This window comes from Oncorhynchus clarkii, chromosome 12, assembly GCF_045791955.1.
Source record: "Oncorhynchus clarkii lewisi isolate Uvic-CL-2024 chromosome 12, UVic_Ocla_1.0, whole genome shotgun sequence".
Lineage (NCBI taxonomy): Eukaryota > Metazoa > Chordata > Actinopteri > Salmoniformes > Salmonidae > Oncorhynchus > Oncorhynchus clarkii.
Window position 1 is genome coordinate 74,818,328 of NC_092158.1, and position 20,369 is coordinate 74,838,696.

Consider the following 20,369-nt stretch of genomic DNA (forward strand, 5'->3'; position numbering starts at 1 on the left):
GTCCCTTTAAGAATTAGGATTTGGGAGTGACGCGGATATGAAAGCTAGTTTATCCCTCTTTCCTTTGCAACGAATATTGTTTAGATTAACTAGACTAGTTAGCGATAACTAGCTAAATTATAGGGAGAAATGATTCTCACTGTTTAGAAACGGAAAGGATACCAGAAGGGGTATTTGAGCGTCCTCGGAATTCATATTTCAGGGTTGAGGCGTCATCCAAATTGGGATAACTTTGAAGAAGTTCTTTGTATTCAGGGATCCGCTGATAAGAAGACGTTAAACATGGACTGGGGAACGGATCTCTGGGTGAGTATGCGAGCAGTCTGGGATCTGCCAAGGGCTTTAGCTCTCGTGAAGTTTTGCAAAGTATTGTTTTTGCCACTTTTAATGTAATGTTTCATGTAGCTTCTTCTATGACTATGAGCATAACAAGAGACTGGGTTTGATGGAAGTAGTCAAACAATACTGAGAATTATTAAGAATTATTTTCTTGGGGGAGATCCTCCCCCAAGATAATGTTACTGTTTAAAACAAATTCCCTGCAATTCTATGTATTTTGACATGGCGTAGTTCTATGACCGGGGTGGGAAAAAATGTAGGCCACAGGTTAGGTTTATTTAGGATGCTTTGAACATTTGAATGAACTCACAATTTGATGACTTTTTGTTACTTTGAGATTTTTGGGGGATGAAGTATTTTTTTTGTCTGTTTGTGGTTTGACACTTTATCCAGACAGTAATGAAATGAGATCGGGACACAGGCAAATGCTAGAAACAGTGGGAAGGTTGTAAGCAGGGATTGATCCCTGTTCTCATGTGGATAGTTGTATGCTCGGCACAGGAATTTTTAATGTTAATGGAAGTGAGTAACACTTTTTATTTTTTGAATGTGTCTGGAAGAAAATCCTACTTGGTTTCCAGGAGAGTTGGCCACACCTGATCTATGTTTCCCAAGTGCTGGGTGTTTGAAAAATGTCTTAAAATCACCCAAGCTTGATGAAAAATCTAATGAATATCAATATTCAGGTGGTTTATGCATTCTAAGGATATAGATTGGGGGTAAGGCCCTGCGATAGACTAGCGTCCTATACAGGGTGTGTACTTTACATCAAGCTGCCTCACGCAACAGAAACAGTAGATGGGCTCCTGCCCTATGAGCCGTTCCAGATCGTGCAAGCCAAGGCTCGTGCAAGGATACTTACTACTTATGCTTACTATATAGTTGAAGATCCTTGCTGTCATCTTACTCTACATAGTCCCCCTACCATCTCTGCCTAGCTTGTGCACAATACTAAAAAATTCGATTCCTCGAGAATTGAATATCAATGATTATTTGTATAGTTTATTCACAACTGTCCATGAATAGCTGCAGTAATACATAGCCTCATTCATTTTCAGATACACAAGTAGCCATATCAGACTTCAAATATGTGATTACAGTGGCACAATTGGGAAGAAGTGGAATAATAAAATCTGTGGGGAATGTCAGTCGTGTTCTTGCTGACAAGCACAGTAATTACCCTATATTTTAGCCCATTGTTGAGAGTGAGAATTGTTCCACTGATCATACTGAAGTAAATTGATAATAACATCTCTTGAAGACAAGATGTCATAAATCCGACCCTACATCCTAACCAAACAATTGTTCTATTCATTGCTCCCCCTCTAGAATCAAACATACAGTTTTCGGGTTCACAATCTGTTTGACAAAATGATTTATCACCAAACGAGGGGACTAATGCAAGTGTGGATGAAATTGACTTTAGTACATGCTGTCTAAAGGCTGCATTCTATCAAGCTGATTCCTACTCCAATATGTGATAGATGCCGTATAAATGCTGTTGGAACACTAATGCACATGTTTTGGGAATGTCCTGTGGTGTCCCTGTTCTGGTTACATGTTTTGGGAATGTCCTATGGTGTCCCCGTTCTGGTTACATGTATTAAATTGCCTTACTAAAGTTTTGGGTTACCCTGTGAACAAAGATCCACTTTTTGTTTTTGTTGAATGATGACTCTGTATTTGTACTGCAACTGGTTCAGAAAATGAATCATTTATGTGGGGTTGACATCAGCAAAAAAAGGTTATCCTTAGTGCTTGGATTACCCCTACAATCCTCTCACCTCAAACATTTTCAAGATATTGTTCGTATAGAGTGATCAGTGGCCGTGATGAATAAAGCTCATGCAAATCCAGTTGAGGCATGGGATGTATTATGCAAATCTCTATCAGATATCAACAACTCTTGACCAAGCAATGGACCTACATGGTAAGGGCCAATGCGTGAGTGTTTGCAGCTCTGAGTCTGCTTTAAGATTGCTTTAAAAACCCCTAGAGTCGATGTCCACACCCTGCGGAACTCTAATTAGCATAATAATACATCTGTCAATTCAAGCGAGAGGGCAGTTTTATTTTGTTGTTGCATTGGATGCGTCTCAATCCACCGCATCGTCTGATGTTGCAGTTCCGCATCTGCGGTGAAAGGTGGCAGAACTAGAAAAGGGTTTGTCAGACCATGAGACATCCTGAAAATCTGTCTTCTCACAAAACCGTATGTAGCGTCCAAACGGTTTGGCCTACAAACTATTATGACTCCTCTATGGAAAGATTACTCCATGGGACACGTCTGAAGTTGGTACAGCCGATCTTCCAACTTCTGTTTGTAGCATCCTAACAGTCTGGGCTACAATAATATGACCCCTCTGTGGAAAGGTTAGACTCACGAACATGTACATGTCGGTTGTTTTGCTCTAGGACGCCCACAGGCCTCACAAGACTCATCTGAACGTCCCCCGGCACCAGTTGAAAGAAATTAATGGAAGCATACACTGTGCATTCGGAAAGTATTCAGATTCTTCCCTTTTTTCACATTAAGTTACATTACAGCCTTATTCTACAATGGATTCAATTCATTTTCCCCTCATCAATCTACACACACTACCCCATAATGACAAAGTGAAAACATTTTTTTTTTTTTTTTTTTTTGCAAATATAAAGCAGAAATACCTTATTTACATAAGTATTCAGACCCTTTGCTATGAGACTCGAAATTGAGCTCAGGTGCATCCTGTTCTACAAGCTGATTGGAGTCCACCTGTGGTAAATTCAACTGATTGGTAAATTCAATTAATTGGGCATGATATAAGTTCCGACAGTTGACAGTGCATGTCAGAACAAAAACCAAGCCATGAGGTCGAAGGAATTCTCCGTAGAGCTCCGAGACAGGATTGTGTCAAGGCACAGATCTGGGGAAGGGTACCAACACATTCCTGCAGCATTGAAGGTCCCCAAGAACACAATGGCCTCCATCATTCTTAAATGGAAGAAGTTTGGAACCACCAAGACTCTTCTTAGAGCTGGCCGCCTGGCCAAACTGAGCAATCGGGGGAGAAGGGCCATGGTCAGGGAGGTGACCAAGAACCCGATGGTCACTCTCAGACCTCCAGAGTTCCTCTGTAACCTTTCAGAAGGACAACCATCTCTGCAGCACTCTACCAATCAGGCCTTTATGGTAAATTGGCCAGGAAGAAGCCACTCCTCAGTAAAAGACACTTGACCGCCTGCTTGGAGTTTGCCAAAAGGCACCTAAAGGGCTCTCAGACCATGAAACAAGATTCTCTGGTCTGATGAGACCAATATTTAACTCTGGCCTGAATACCAAGCATCACGTCTGGAGGAAACCTGGTACCATCCCTACTGTGAAGTGTGTTGGCGGCAACATGCTGTGGGAATGTTTTTCAGCGGCAGGGACTGGGAGACTAGTCCGGATCGACTGAAAGATGACCGGAGCAAAGTACAGAGAGATCCTTGATGAAAACCTGCTCCAGAGTGCTCAGGACCTCCAGGCTGGGCTGACGGTTCAGCTTTCAACAGGACAACGACCTTAATCACACAGCCAAGACACCACAAGAGTGGCTTCAGGACAAGTCTCTGAATGTCCTTGAGTGACCCAGCTAGAGCCTGGACTTGAACCCGATCGAACTAGAGCCTGGACTTGAACCCGATCGAACATCTCCGGAGAGACCCGAAAATAGCTGTGCAGCGACGCTCCCCATCCAACCTGACTGAGCTTGAGAGGATCTGCAGAGAAGAATGGGAGAAACTCTGCAAATACAGGTGTGCTAAGCTTGTAGCGTCATACCCAAGAAGACTCAAGGCTGTAATCGCTGCCAAAGGTGCTTCAACAAAGTACTGAGTAAATGGTCTGAATAATTATGTAAATGTGATACGTTTTTTTTTATTTTTTTAATTAGCAACATTTTCTAAACTTGTTTTTGTTTGTGATTTGAGGTATTATGTGTAGATTGTTTTCCTTATCAATGTAATCAATTTCAGAATAAGGCTGTAATGCAACAAAATGTGGAAAAAGTCAAGGGGTCTGAATACCATGTATACAATGTACACATACGCATGCATACATACTGAACAAAAATATATAAAAGTAATGTGCGACAAGTTCAAACATGTTACTGAGTTACAGTTTATGTAAGGAAATCAGTCAATTGAAATAAATTCATTTGGCCCAAATCTATGGATTTCACATGACTGGGAATACAGATATGCATCTGTTGGTCCCAGATATCTTAAAAACAGAGGTAGGGGCGTGGATCAGAAAACCAGGCAGTATCTGGTGTGATCATTTTTTATTTAACTAGTCAGCGTGCCTCATGCAGCGTAACATATCTCCGTCGCATAGAGTTGTCAGGCTGTTGATTGTGGCCTGTGGAATGCTGTCCTACTCCTCTTCAATGGTTGTGCGAAGTTGCTGGATACTCCACTGTAGTAATTCTGTGGCATTTAGTGCTCATCTCTGACAGGTGAACCGTGAGGTGGACAATTGTATTAGGAAAGTAGTCTATAAAGTTTTGCATATGCTACACATCAAAACACAAGGAATAGTGTTTTTGTAATTTGCTTAAGGGTGGTTTTTAAGGACTTGTAAATGTGGCTAATTTGGCCAGCATCCCTCATTTATTGATGCTGCCTTCAGGTTGGATCTGAATGCATAAGGATGTCCATAAAATGTCTCAAATGTCTGGTAAATAAAAATGTTACCTGATTTTAGAATATTCACATGAAAATCTGTCGCCAATTGGATGGGTCCATATCATTTTTTTGACACCTTGAGTTGGACCAGCATGTCACTCTCTGAACAGATAGAAATGTGATGCTGTTTACACAGGCAGTCCAATTCTGATATTTTTCACTAATTTGTCCTTTGCACAATCAGATCAGTTTGTTTTTTGCCCATCATTTTAAGTGTGTGTGATTGCAGCACACAATTTGTGGTGTTCCTGCAAGTGTGCATTCCTCAATCTGCATTTAAGTCCCCCCTCCCCCTTCCATAAATGGGCAAAAGATCAGAATTGGGCTGTCTGTGTAAATGCAGGTACATAAGTTATAGCACCATTTTTAACTCAAATCAAAGTGCTGTCATTGGGGACCCTGAAGAACAAAGCAGCTTGTGCTGGTGTCTCAGATCATTATGCTATTAGCTAGCTAGCCAAGTTCAAGTCAATGTTTAATTTCTCAAGAAAAAGCTTATGACCCAGATTGTTGTGCGCAAACTGCCAAACATTCAGAATGTCTAGGGCCTAGGACTTTTTTTTACTCGCATGAATTTCATTGACATTCCTTGCCCCAAGACTAGTTTTGTCCTAAGGAAGTGTCCACTTTTGGGAGGGCTATGCCCGCAACAAGTTGTCCCACAGTTGGGCGTTACTTGATTCCCAGAAATAGGACCCTTTTGCCTCTTGCTGCCGACTGCGCGCATGGATGGAGCACAGTCTCATGGGCATGGCTGCTTGAGCCCTGTAGTCATTTTGCTCCAAATACATTTTCTTCTGCAACTTATATTGTCACCCACCATTGACTTGAAGTTGACATATTGAATGATATCAGTTACATGATGGCACATTTACTCCAGATCCTTCAATGTTTTCAACATTTCAACAATGCACTGTACTGACCATGCCAGAGGTCACCAGCCCAACTCTAGTCCTGGAGAGAGGGTTTGCCAACTAGGCTAATTACTGACAACCAATACCTTCATTTAGGAGTTTAAAATAGCCTGGGAAAACACTGTAGTGAACACTTGCTTTCCAGGACCAGGATTGGTGCCCACTAGAGTACCGTGTGACAACAAGCAATAGCTCACTTTTTAACATAGATAGCTGGATGGATCTTTGCTCTCGCTCATCGATCTCACATGGTTTTAATGAGCATAATGAGTTGATTTCAACCTCTTTTGACTGCCACCGGTTGTCATGGATTCCCCAGCCAATGTGCACAAGAGTGAGTTACAGTGGTAGCTGGTAGGCGACACAATGGACAAGACAAACAGAGAAACAAGCAGTCTTTTCACTAGAAAATCCGGCCGAGAACACACTGCCCCTCAATGTTGCTACACTGTTTATCTGAGAGCTAGGCTATGGCTACTCCACCACCCACCCAGTGATCTGACCTCCTACACACACACACACACCCACATAGTGAGTATGTAAATGGAGCGTTACAGAGAGGAGGGTGGGATGGTAGGTTCTGACCTCATTACCCATGTTCCCCCTGGGCCTCTCTCTCTTCCTCCTGTCCCCTTTCCATCCTCAGTTCTGCGCTGCATGGAGCACCAGCAACCTAATTAGGTTTGACCTCATTTAATGAACTCAAAACATCTCATCTCTCCATGCTCTTGTATTTATTTATATGGATATATTTGCCACATCTGTTTCACTTTTTAACCCAAGAGACATTTCTTCAAACCTCTACTTTCCTCTGAAAACAGATTTTATTAGCTGGTAGTTTACTGTACCTTCTATCAGGTTTAGACCATACTACTAGTGAAATTGATTGCGAGAGAATGACTTCAATTTGCACACAGATCTAACCAGGTTTTCACATGTTTGTATTTATGTGTGAGGGAGACTATTGGCAAACATTCATTCAACATTCATTCCTTCTCTCGCCACAATGTCCACACTGCCTAATTGGTTGTGATTGTGTTTGGCCAGTAACGTTCGTGGCCAACTGTGCTGCCTGCTCTGTGGCATCTGTCCCCTGCTTTCCTTGCCGTTAATCCAGCAGTTATTTTAGGCACCTAGTGTTCAGTATGTAAGATCAGTGTATGGGCATTAGCCCTGGCTGCTAGTGTGACAGAGCGAGGACAGGCTCTGTGTGTGTTCCACAATCCAGGACTGTAAAAAATGTAGCATGGCAGGCGGGCCCTTTTATAAAGATCATGAAAGACAGTGACTAAGGCAGGAAACATTCTCCATGGTCGTGGAGCAGTATCATTGGTGTAAGAATACTTGGAAGTACTACTTAAGTAGTTTTTGGAGGTATCTGTGCTTTACTATTTATATTTTTGGTTACTTTTACTTCACTCCATTCCTAAAGAAAATGTGTACTTTTTACTCCATCCATTTTCCCAGACACCCAAAAGTTGAAAAAATTCACACATGTATTAAGAGAACAGCCTCTGATCTGGAGAACTCACTAAACACATGCTTCAACTGTAAATTATGTGAGTGTTGGCGCATGCCCCTGGCTATCTGTAAGTAAAATACATTTAAAAAAACAAGAAAATGGTGCCATCTGGTTTGCTTTCTAAAATATTTTATTTTATTTGTATTTTTTACTTTTGATGCTTTTTGACAAACTAAGTACTTTTAACCTTTTACTGAAGTAGTATTTTACTGGGTGACTTTCACTTTTACTTGAGTCATTTTCTATTACTCAAGTATGAAAGTTGGGTACTTTTGCCACCACTGAGCAGGATGACTTCCCACAGGGTGATGATGCCTTGTACAGGGTGATGCCTTTAATCTGTCTGGAGTTGGGGGGTGGAGGTAGAAGACACAGGCTGCTGGGTTGAGGCAGGGCCAACATGGATGGATAGGCCTACAGTCTTTGGAAGATTACTGTTCTTTGCCGTGTCCGTGTGTCCTAAATGCTATCATGAAGCCAACAGTATGCTAATGAAAAGCCCAACTGAATGTCCTAGCTTACTGAAACTTTAAATTGGATCCAATTTCTAAACAAAATATTCTCATGGAGAGGGCAAACAAGGTTGTTTGTGTGGTGGAAGACCCCCCCCCCCCCCCCCCCCAAGCCAGTAGGCCTAATGGTTGTGAAACAACAATCAGCTTGGTTTATTTACAACTTAACCGCTAAGACAGGAGAACTTTGTTAAACTGGAATGAAAACCAATGTTCTCTCCTTGTCTCTTGGTGGTGTTTAGGGTGAACACAAAAAGAGCACAGTGTGTGCTGTGGCCCTCATTTTCCTGCCCCGAAACATTTGATCAGACTTCTAAAAATAAGTCCTCCCTGTTACACACATGCACACATACAGCAAGTTGCTCGCAATGTTTCATACAAGCCCACATGTTCATGTGTTACGTGTTCTTCTCCAATAAAAGGCCGTAGGTGTTATTTGTTCACTCTCTTTTTCCTGTGCCCCTTTTGAAGGGGTAGGATGGGTCAAGAACATGGCCCAACATGACAGGAATCTCTTCCCATAGACGGCCCGCCCCCATACTGTAACTACAGAGGGCTTGGAGGTGTTCGGAGGGAGGATTGGCTGTTCCTTGATATCATCCTCACTCTATAACAGGCTTGTCTGTGCTTGAAGTGGCCATAAAGCACCCAGCCAAAAAAGGAACTAAAGAGAAGAGAGACGAGAAGACTCCTCACTGCATATCAAAGTGTGGGAATTTCTGTTGATGATACGTGTGGTAGCAAGTCTATTTAGTTTTTCTTCTGCGAGTTGACGATGTGTTTTGCTTTTTGAAGTGTAGTGAAAACCAAATAACGATGCGTTACGTTTTAGTGCGTTTTTGTTTCGCCCGTCCATCACCCTCTTCCGAGGACAAAAATAAACATTGCTTTTACAGCATTTTATTTGTTTTGTACATTATATACTTTATTTTCTTTTCTTCACAGTAGTTACACAGCAAGAATATACACCGAACAAAAATATCAACTCACCATTCTAACTATTTCAAAGATTTGACGGAGTTACAGTTCATATAAGGAAGTCAATCAATTGAAATAAATGCATTAGGCCCTAATCTCTGGATTTCACATGACTGGGCAGGAGTGCAGCCATGGGTGGGCCTGGGAGGGCATCAAATCAAACTTCATTTGTCTCATGCACCGAATAAAGTGTAGACCTTACCGTGAAATGCTAACTTACAAGCCCGTAACTAACAGTGCAGTTCAAGAAGAGTTAAGGAAATATTTACCAAATAAACTAAAGTAAAACATAATAACAAGTAACACAATAACGAAGCCGTATACAGGGGGTACCGAGTCAATGTGCGTACAGTTTAGTCGAGGTCATTTGTGAATTATAGGCAGGGGTGAAGTGGCTATGCTGCTACTCGCTGTTTATTATCTATGCAATGTACAAACAAATGGAGGGGGGGTGTCAGTGTTAAGTCCAGTGTCCATTTGATCACCCACTGGGGAGCCAGGCCCAGCCAATCAGAATGAGTATTTCCAAACAATAGGGCTTTATTACAGATAGAAATACTCCTCAGCACCCCCTCCTCAACACACACCCGGCGATCCTGCAGGTGAAGAAGCTGGATGTGGAGGTCCTGGGCTGGAGTGGTTACATGTGGTTGTGAGGCCGGTTGGACGTACTGCCAAATTCTCTAAAATGATGTTGGAAGCAGCTTATGGTAGAGAAATGAACATTAAATTCTCTGGCAACAGCTCTGGTGGACATTTCTGCAGTCAGCAGGCTAATTGCATGCGCCTCAACTTGATTTCAACTGTGTTGTGATGTTTCGCCTAGATTCTGAACCTTCCTAATCACATAGTATATACAGATTGTAAGTTAAAGATGAATATTTTTATTGAAACTATTATATTGTTGATTGATTGACTATGGCTTTCCAAATCTCCCAACAGTGCTATTTCTAGGGTTAATTTGAGGTAAATGTTGTGATTTTTCAGCCATTCCTGAACCCGTGACCAGAAACGAGCTACATAGGGGCAATACCAGAATAATCTAATGATACTGTCTCTTCGCAGCAAAATCTGCAGAGCTGAGATTATTGTATGCCCTATATACCTAACATTCTGTTGGTGGCAATAATTTTATACATCATTGTTTTATTGAAAAACTCTTAATTTTTGAATCAAGCGTTTTTTGTTGTTTTTTGTATCAGTTCAAAACCATGTGCCATAGAATCAGTACATCAAATCTCTTCTATTTTACAATCTGTATGGCACTGCTGTCAACATTTTGGTCCTCAAATGAAACTGGTATGTTTTTCCAATTTATGACGATTTCTTTTAGCCAATTTTTGGCCTTTTAAAGGTGTTGTATGCAATTGTATATGCAATTCATATTTGGGATGTTTCTACTGAGTCTACGTACCACAGGAAGTGCAAGAGTGGGGCGTTTCCTATTTCCTGTCGGTAAAAGGTTGTCCTCCCTGTGTCCTCTTGCTCTCTCTCTTGCCCTTTTCCAACTTTTTCTCCCTCTTCCCCCTCTCTTTAGCAGCAGGATGATTTAGCATCTCAAGGCCGGGAGTTAAGGGTTGTGCATATGTAGAGATTTCTTGGAAGGCATAACATTTGGGTAGATATGGTGACTTGAGATTCAGTATCAACAGTCTGTAAACGAAATGTTGCCTCAGACTGATTTAATATCCAGCGTTCTTTTGGAGGACGTCACTCATCCGATGGAGCATGCCCTGTCATTCTTAGCTCATCACCATTAGATATCATCCATCTCGTGTGTATCGTGCATAAACTCTTTCTCTCTCTTTTCATGTTCCTTCTCCCCAGGACCAATATGACATCATCGACAAGCACACGCAATCCGGGCTGGAACTGGTAGAGAAGTATGTCAAGTTTGTGAAGGAGAGGACGGAGATAGAGCAGAACTATGCCAAGCAGCTGAGGTAGGCCTCATTCTTCATGGTTCCTCATTCCTCAGGCCTCATTCCTGCCTGTGTGCCCACAGCAGTTGATGTTTGTGCTCAAAAGCTGTTTTATGAAATGTATGTGGTGTCTTATGACTAGTTTGGGGCAGAATTGAACTTGTCTCCCCCTGTTGGCATTGCCCCAGCCCAGACAGTCCCAGAAACACTGCCCTCATTCTCAAGCTTGAGCCTGCATTATTGCCTACCCTTTTCTCTATTTCTCACTCTCACTCCGAGTGTGTCTGTCAGTATCTGCTGATGGCCTCTGGTGGAGAGGAAGTGGGAGCAGACTGGCACATGATGGACAGGATGTGGTCAGCGAGAGCTCTAATGAAAGAAGGAAGAATAGGAGAAGTGGATCTGTTTTAACATGATGTTTTTCTTGACTGTAGTTTTGCATTGGCTTTCCCTTAAAGGGGCAGTGCAGTCAAACATGATTTCCTGTGTTTTATATATATATATATATATACACACACACACACACACACACACACACACACACACACACACACACACACACACACACACACACACACACACACATCTGTCCACACTGAGGTTGGAAGAATACAGTGAAATTGTGACAATTATGACAATGCCCTTTTAGTGTAAGAGCTGTTTGAAATTTCAGTTTGTTTGGCTGGGTGTTTTTTTTTAGACCTAGATGTTAATAATAGGCCAATAACAGCCAGCTTTCAGGTTACACATCCTTCCCATTAGGCTCCTCTCTGACCACTCCCAGACAGACCACTCACAGTCTTAGCATAATTCTTGCTAGTTTCTTTTTGATTAAAAACATTTACAGTAAGGTAATTAATTGTTAACGTAGAAATGATTTGATATTGAGATAAAAAGGAAATATCAACTGTGCCAGTGGACCGGGGCAGTCTTGCCTACAAGAAGCAAATATTGTGTATTGTATTGTTTTTTTAGAGGTGTGGATTGATTTTAAATTGAATAATTTTTATTAAAAGCAAACTGTAACCAATTTAGGTTTGAACTTGTTTATTGAGATTTGAATAGACACCCTCATTTGATGCATTGTGTTTTCCTATCATTTAGGATAATTAAGTTTGCATCTGTGTTTTTGACATATTCTATCTTCCAGACTACTTACCATATCTTCCCCCTCTCCTAATATTGACAGAAGTCTAACAAAGAAATACAATCCTAAACGAGGCTGTAAAGAGGAACAGGAATGCAGGTGAGCTATTGTGGGCTTTTGTGTGTGTGAATGAATGTGTGTGTGCATAAAATAAATGTGCTGTATTTGTACCTGCCCAGGCCAGCTGTGATCTTCAACATGACTTTCAGTTCCTAATCAGACATAGAGAAGGAAAACAAAGCTTGACTAAAATAATACACCAGCAATACATGACGTAATTTCAATGACGTGTTTTCAAACTGCTTTCCTGTCTATAGTACTGTAGTTGGAGAGGCTATGCCAGCACCTGCAGAGCAATGCAAATGACTGCTACTATACCCCCTGTGAGGGAAACGGGAATAAGGAAGTAATGGACCTATCATTACCTGGCTAACACCGCTATTTAAGCAACAGTGTATGTAACTTCCTGTCAATGCCCAAATCAATTACAGATCTAATCTCTTCTGTATCCTTTCCCCCCCCCCCCCCCTCGTCCCCCCCCCCTCTTCACTCCCCTTCCTCTCCCATAGGTTCTCCAACCACCAGTCCTTCCTGGACATCCTGAATGAGATGAACGACTACGCAGGACAGAGGGAGCTGATTGCTGAGAACATGATGATGAACATCTGCATCGAACTCACCAAGTACCTGCAGGAGCTCAAGATGGAGCGTAAGACGGTGAGAGAGGGATCCACACTGAGAGGGAAGGATGGAAGAGTTCAAAACTGATTATTATAGTGAGGGCGAGTGAAGATGGGTGGGATCTAGGGAAAATGAGGGAGAGTATGAAGGAGACAGGAAGGACAAGCAGAGATTTGTAGGTTCCTCTGTTATGGCACGAAGGTCGCCTTACTTGGGTTCTCTTGTAGGGGGGTGGTAAATGTCATGTTGTCATCCGCTGAAAGGAGAGGAATGTCTTGGCCCAACCCCAATGGAATATAGAACACACACAAACATTAAAAAGTCTCCCAGTAGACATGACCCACAGACAGACAGACTGCTATTTGTTTACCATCTGTTTTGTTCAGTGGTTTTTGGTGGCCGTTGTTTATTCTGTACCCAATGCCAATGGCCCTGTCTAAGTAGGGACCGTCATGTCATCATCCTAGTGTTCTTGGTGTCTCATGTGTCCTCTCTCTGTTTGTCTGTTTGCAGCATCTGTCGGAGGCCAAGAAAGCCCAGCAGAGTTTGGAGAGCACCTATAAGCAGCTCGACAGTGTAAGTTTGTTTACATGTCAGGCCGTCTGCCAATAACTCCTCTCTTCCAAAGGGAAGATCTACGTTGTTGGTAGAATACTAATGTATACATCCTCTCTATACAGTAGGCCAATACTTTCCTTGTCAGGGAACAACTTGTCTGTCTTTCTGTTCCATCAAAGGGCAATGTTTTGTCCAGTCACTGTCCTCCATTGTCTAATGTGGTGAAAGCTGACAAATGTTTCTGAATGCTCTCTCATATTGTCTACTTTTTGTCTGCTGTAAGTGGGGTCATTGTTACATCAGTGAAAGGGACGTTTGTTCACTAGTTGTGTGTGTGTGTGTGTGGTGATTCAGGTGACCAGTATTTGTAATATACAGTAAAAAGAGATGAGGAGCTCATTTTAAAAGCAGGGGTAGGGAACCTAAACGAGACCAGAAACTAGCAGCACTCCAGCCCATTGCTCATCACTGTATGGCTCAGCACCACTGACTTAAACCACTGATGTTCCAGCCCCATTCAGTAAAGTCAGGTGTTAGTGGCCATTGGGCAAGTGTTCACTAACCTTGGGTGAAGCAGAGGTCTCGCTTGTACACAATAGTAGAGACTTCTATTCCATTCAAAGAATGCCCACAGAACACAGTATTGGGTTAGCTAAGATCAACATGGATGTGTTTCTGTCTCTCTGTGTTTCAGAGTAAGAAACGTTTTGAGAGGGAGTGGCGGGAAGCGGACAAAGCTGCTCAGTATGCCGAGAAAACGGACCAGGACATCAACGCCACAAAGGCCGACGTCGAGAAGGTAGTAGGACACCAACGCAGAATAAAAAGAACACAGGTTTTCATTTTCCGTTGCAAAAGGTTTTCCTACGGTGTGCCCTACTGAACACAATCCAGCTGTCCTACTTGTCCTGTTTCCCCCTAGACAGTGGAATGTGAGCCACCAGACCGACCTGTGTGTGACCTGTGTGTTTGTTTTGTTACCTGTGTCCAGGCCAAACAGCAGGCCAACATGAGAACACACATAGCGGAGGAGTGTAAGAACGACTATGCAGCCCAGCTGCAGAAATACAACAAGGAGCAGAGCCAGTTCTACTTCAGTGACATGCCTCTCATCTTCAACGTAAGGCAGAGCCTCTCACCCATCCATCCTGACCTTAACCTAGCTTTCCTTCCTTATGCTGGAAATATTTTAAATGCTAACATTTGGTTCAATAGACACTAAAAACACAGCTGACTTTTTAAATGTTTTATTTAACCTTTATTTAACCAAGCAAGTCAGTTAAGAACAAATTCTTATTTACCATGATGGCCTAACAAAAGGCAAAAGACCTCCTGCGGGGACGGGGGCTGGGATTTTAAAAATATATATATAACATATAACAACGAGAGACAACATGATATAAGGAGAGATCTAAGACAACAACATAGCAAGGCAGCAATGGATGGTAACAACATAACATGGTAGCAGCACCTAACATGGTACAAACATTATTGGGCACAGACAACAGCACAAAGGGCAAGAAGGTAGAGACAACAATACATCACGCAAAGCAGCCACAACTGTCAGTAAGAGTGTCCATGATTGAGTCTTTGAATGAAGAGATTGAGATAAAACTGTCCAGTTTGAGTGTTTGTTGCAGCTCGTTCCAGTCGCTAGCTGCCATGAACTGAAAAGACGAGCGACCCAGGGATGTGTGTGCTTTGGGGACCTTTAACAGAATGTGACTGGCAGACTGGGTGTTGTATGTGGAGGATGAGGTCAGCAGTAGATATCTCAGATAGGGGGAGTGAGGCCTAAGAGGGTTTTTATAAATAAGCATCAACCAGTGGGTCTTGCGATGGGTATACAGAGATTACCAGTTTACAGAGGAGTATAGAGTGCAGTGATGTGTCCTATAAGGAGCATTGGTGGCAAAACTGATGGCCGAATGGTAAGGAACATCTAGCCGCTCGAGAGCGCCCTTACCTGCTGATCTATAAATGATGTCTCCGTAATCTAGCATGGGTAGGATGGTCATCTGAATCAGGGTTAGTTTGGCAGCTGGGCTGAAAGGGATTACGATAGAGGAAACCAAGTCTAGATTTAACTTTAGCATGCAGCTTTGATATGTGCTGAGAGCAGTACAGTCTAGCCATACTCCCAAGTACTTGTTTGAGATGACTACCTCAAGCTTTAAACCCTCAGAGGTAGTAATCACACCGGTGGGGTGAGGGGCATTCTTCTTATCAAACCACATGACCTTTGTTTTGGAGGTGTTCAGAACAAGGTTTAGGATAGAGAAAGCTTGTTGGACACTAAGAAACCTTTGTTGTAGAGCATTTAACACCAAAATTCAGTGATGGGCCAGCTGAGTATAAGACTGTATCATCTACATATAAATGGATGAGAGAGCTTTCTACTGCCTGAGCTATGTTGTTGATGTAAATTGAGAAGAGCTTGGGGCCTAGGATCGAGCCTTGGGGTACTCCCTTGGTGACAGGCAGTGACTGAGATAGCAGATTTTCTGGCTTTATACACTGCACTCTTTGAGAGGTAGTTAACAAACCAGGCCAAAGACCCCTCAGAGACACCAATACTCCTTAGCCGGCCAACAAGAATGGAATGGTCTACCGTATCAAAAGCTTTGGCCAAGTCAATAAAAATAGCAGCACAACATTGCTTAGAATCAAGGGCAATGGTGACATAATTTAGGACCTTTTAAGGTTGCAGTGACACATAATCTGAGCGTAAAACAGATTTCATACCAGAGAGATACTGGTATGAAATACTATATACAGTACATCAAGAAAGCCAGTCAGTTGATTATTGAGTTTTTCCAACACTTTTGATAAACAGGGCAAAATAGAAATAGGCCTGTAATAGTTAGGATCAGCTTGATCTTCCCCTTTTAAATAAGGATGCAATGTGGCTGCCTTCCAAGCAATGGGAACCTCCCCAGAAAGGAGCGAGAGGCTTGGCGACGATAGGGGCAGCGACCTTGAAGAAGAAAGGGTCTAAATTGACTGACCCAGATGTTTTTTTGGGGTCAAGTCTCAGGAGCTCCTCTAGCACCTCGGAATCAGTGACTGCCTGCAGGTTGTTATTCTTTAATCAGGCACCAAGACATGGCAGATCTGATTGAGTGATGTCCCGTATGTGCCTCCTCTCCCTATAGAAACTCCAGGACATGGATGAGAGGCGGGTGAGGAAGCTGGCGCAGGGCTACGTCTTGTTCTCAGACACGGAGAGGCACGTGATGCCCATTATCGGGAAGTGTCTGGAGGGCGTCACCAAAGCGGGCACTAATGTCAACGAGAGGAATGTGAGTCGGCTGTACTGTTCTGCATGTATACAAAATAAACGTAACGTACGTAGATACATGCGGTCCAATGAAGTTCAAAAGAATGTGAGGGAAATGGGTATGAAACACGCATGCTTTGAAACATTTTGGTTTGGTTGGTCTGTGTTTCACTGTCATAATCCAACCTACTGTCCCTGCAGGACTCCATAGCTCTTATAGAGCAGTACAAGTCAGGCTTTGAGCGTCCTGGGGACCTGGACTTTGAGGACTACAGTCAGGGCATCAACCGTGCCTCCTCAGACAGCAGCCTGGGCACCCTCGGTACACCCAAAGGCCCCCTGGAGCTGCTGGGCAAGAACAGGAGCAAACCGTTCTGGCTGTTCAGCAAGAAGAGTAAGGTAGGCTGATAGTACCACCACTCCTCCTCACAATGACAAGTGTACATCCCACTCCCATGACTCAGTTCTGACTAGCTGAGTGACTTTCTGAATTAGGAATAGACATTATTATCCTAATCTACAATTCATACCCTAATCAGTTTGTTTCCCTCCTATGAATGACTAGTCCCCTGAGTGGATTTCTTAGTGTTTGAAATGATCAGTGCTCCAAGGTACAGGTAGATAAACCATGAGCAGTGTGTGTCAGTGTTGAGGCAGAGGGGCTGAATCAGGGAGACAGCATCTGGTGGTCCCTAGAGGGACATTCCCTCTCACTATGGTCCTGAAGCTGTGGTCTCACACACAATCTTTCCTGTTCCCAGAGCTCTGCATGTACATACTGCATGGCCCCCTCTCTAACACACACACACACACACACACACACACACACACACACACCTTTCTAGAACTGGTATGTGCATGGCTGTGTCCCTGGCCTGTCTGTGAATATGCCCCTCTGACTTTCTGCAACGTGTGACTGACTGACTGGTTTCCAATAGGTCAACTCTACTGGCAGGCAGCGATCTGCAGAGCTTGTGCTTTCATCAGCACAGACAGGCACAAACACATTGACTTTTCCGCTACAAACACACTGCTATTATACTGTATTATACTGGCCTAGACTATAACATTAACAGTCAAACCACCACAATGACACCTTTGGGAAATGCCAACCATCAGGTATGATACTGGGACAGGGAGGGATGACTAGTTCCAGGTGAACTCATTTTTGCTGTGTTCTCTCTACACCATCATTGGAGATCATAGAGGCCACTAGAGGCCGTCTAGATCTAGAATATATTGGATGTCCCTTAAACAGGCCTCCTGAGCCACTCTGAAATGACAAAAAATAAACTAGACATGAATGTTGAGAGTACAGCAACCCAACACCTAGCTAACCTACATCATGGCCGGCCTCTACCCACTGCTGTATCTCTCTCTCTCCTCCCTCCTGTCTCTTCAGGCACTTTCCTCCTGCTGCATGTCTGATTGGCTTACCCTGCTGACTGCTGTCCAATCCTGTTCCTCTAATACACCCAGCCTACCTCCCGTCCTACCTCCGTCCTACCTCCCGTCCTGTCTATGTGATGCACCGCTCTGTGTCATCGCTCCTGCTCTCCCCAAAGAGGTGGTTCAGTAATGATCAGAGTTAACTTTCATATTGAGCCACTCCCCACTGCACAACACTGACTCAAACAGCTCCTAGTTAGTGTTTTTTAGTCCAGGACTCCTGTAGGTCTAGGCTGATCTGTGACTGAGAAACCAGCCTGTAGAGTTGACTATATTCTCCCTCACTGCTCCTCACTTGGTTACACCATCATGCCAACGTTCAGTAGTTCCCACCAGCATAGAGACCTGCCATGTTTCTTATTACCCGTGTTACAAGCATGTATACCAGGCCCAGACCTATAGGGTGTACTTTGTACCCAGTTCAGTCTACCTATGTATCTGTGTCCAGATTGCGGTTAACCAATGGAACCTCCCGTTGGTCCGCTCCAATCTGTCAACCTTGTCCTCACGTAGGCTCACTCTACTCTACCCTTCATTGTGGCTTGTGTTTTGTTGTTGTTGCATTGCTGCTGTTGGGGCTGTAGTGCGGCTGTTGTGGCGCTATGTGAATGATCCGGTGGCTGTGGGCTTCTGCAGGGGTAACTGCTGCAATGTTGTCTTCTCTGTGTGGTGTGCTTAAGGTGTTGATGGTGTCTCTCTCTTTCCCTTATCATCTGTTTTGTTTTTGTCCTCCCCTCCCTCTCTCCCTCCATGCCACCCTCTCCCCGGGTGTCTGTGCTTCACCCCGCCCCAGCTCTCTCCCTCCCCCTCCTCACTCACCCCCTTGTCCACGCCCCCCGCCTCCTCACCCGCTAACGGACCCCCCTCCCCCAAGTTCGGCCGGGACCCATTGTCGTACTGTTTGAAGGAGATCAATAAGACAGTCAAACCCAGAATATCCTCCTTCCGGACCCTCGGGCGAATGGTGAGTCATCAGGGTCAGGGGCCACAACGTCTCCTCGCAAAGGCCTCTGTTAACCTGTTTGGTGGATCAACCTGTTCTTTCTTATTGTTCCAGGAAATGACTGAATATGTCCAATCAAAACCGTCTAAATTATTGAGCAAAATGTTTCAGGTTTCAGGTGTTGACCTTTCAGAGTGGAAAGACAGAATCTTTGAAGGTGTCATACACTGAATATACCAAACATTAAGAACACCTTTCTAATATTGAGTTGCTGGTCCATGTTGACTCCAGTGTTTCCCACAGTTGTCCTTTGGGTGGTGGACCATTCTTGATACACACAGGAAACTGTTGCAGTTCTTGACACAAACCAGTGTGCCTGGCACCTACTACCATACCCTGTTCAAAGGCACTTCAATCTTTTGTCTTGCCCATTCACCCTCTGAATGGCACACATACACAATCCATGTCTCAATTGTATCAAGGCTTTAAAATCTGTATTTAAGCTTAGAGCAGATGTCCTTCATGTTTTTTATACTCTGAATATACAGTGCATTCAGAAAGTATTCAGACCCCTTCACTTTTTCCACATTTTGTTATGTTACAGCCTTATTCTAAAATGAATTACGTTGTTTAGTTTTTTTTCCTCAATCTACACCCAAATGTTTGCAAATGTTTACATTTACATAAGTATTCAGACCCTTCACTCAGTACTTTGTTGAAGCACCTTTGGCAGCAACTACAGCCTCAAGTCTTCTTGGGTATGAAGCTACAAGCTTGGCACACCTGTATTTAGGGAAGCACACCTGTATTTAGGGAATTTCTCCCATTCTTCTCTGAAGATTCTCTCAAGCTCTGTCAGGTTGGACCGGGACTGTTGCTGCACATCTATTTTCAGGCCTCCAGAGAAGTTCAAGTCTGGGCTCTGGCTAGGCCACTCAAGGACATTCAGAGACTTGTCCTGAAGCCACTCCTGCGTTGTCTTGTCTGTGTGCTTAGGGTCTTTGTCCTGTTGGAAGGTGAACCTGTGCCCCAGTCTGAGATACTGAGCGCTCCGGAGCCGGTTTTTATCAATGCTCTCTCTGTACTTTGCTCCATTCATCTTTCCCTCGATCCTGACTAGTCTCACAGTCCCTGCCACTGAAAAACATCCCCACAGCATGATGCTGCCACCACCATGCTTCACCGTAGGGATGGTGCCAGATATCCTCCAGACGTGACGCTTTGCATTCAGGCCAAAGAGGTTAAATCTTGTTTTCATCAAACCAGAGAATCTGGTTTCTCATGGTCTGAGATTCCTTTAAGTGCCTTTGGGCTGTCATGTACATTTTACTGAGGATTGGCTTCCGTCTGGCCACTCTACCATAAAGGCCTGATTGGTGGAGTGCTGCAGAGATGGTTCTCCTTCGAGAAGATTCTC

At 43.5% G+C, this 20,369-nt stretch overlaps 1 protein-coding gene across 4 annotated transcripts in view; it reads left to right on the plus strand.

Annotated features, from left to right (window-relative positions):
• LOC139421285 (cdc42-interacting protein 4 homolog) overlaps positions 1–20,369 on the plus strand; it is a 29,605-nt gene continuing 9,236 nt past the window's right edge. The window contains exons 1-10 of one of the 4 annotated variants that reach the window (XM_071172015.1): positions 1–306; positions 10,800–10,915; positions 12,084–12,140; positions 12,611–12,758; positions 13,236–13,298; positions 13,975–14,079; positions 14,272–14,400; positions 16,436–16,582; positions 16,762–16,959; positions 18,803–18,973. In XM_071172015.1, the coding sequence (XP_071028116.1) occupies positions 283–306; positions 10,800–10,915; positions 12,084–12,140; positions 12,611–12,758; positions 13,236–13,298; positions 13,975–14,079; positions 14,272–14,400; positions 16,436–16,582; positions 16,762–16,959; positions 18,803–18,973 (1,158 nt within the window). In that variant the 5' untranslated portion in view covers positions 1–282. The remainder of the gene's footprint in view (positions 307–10,799; positions 10,916–12,083; positions 12,141–12,610; positions 12,759–13,235; positions 13,299–13,974; positions 14,080–14,271; positions 14,401–16,435; positions 16,583–16,761; positions 16,960–18,802; positions 18,974–20,369) is intronic. The other 3 variants (XM_071172014.1, XM_071172017.1, XM_071172016.1) reach the window with 3 other exon arrangements.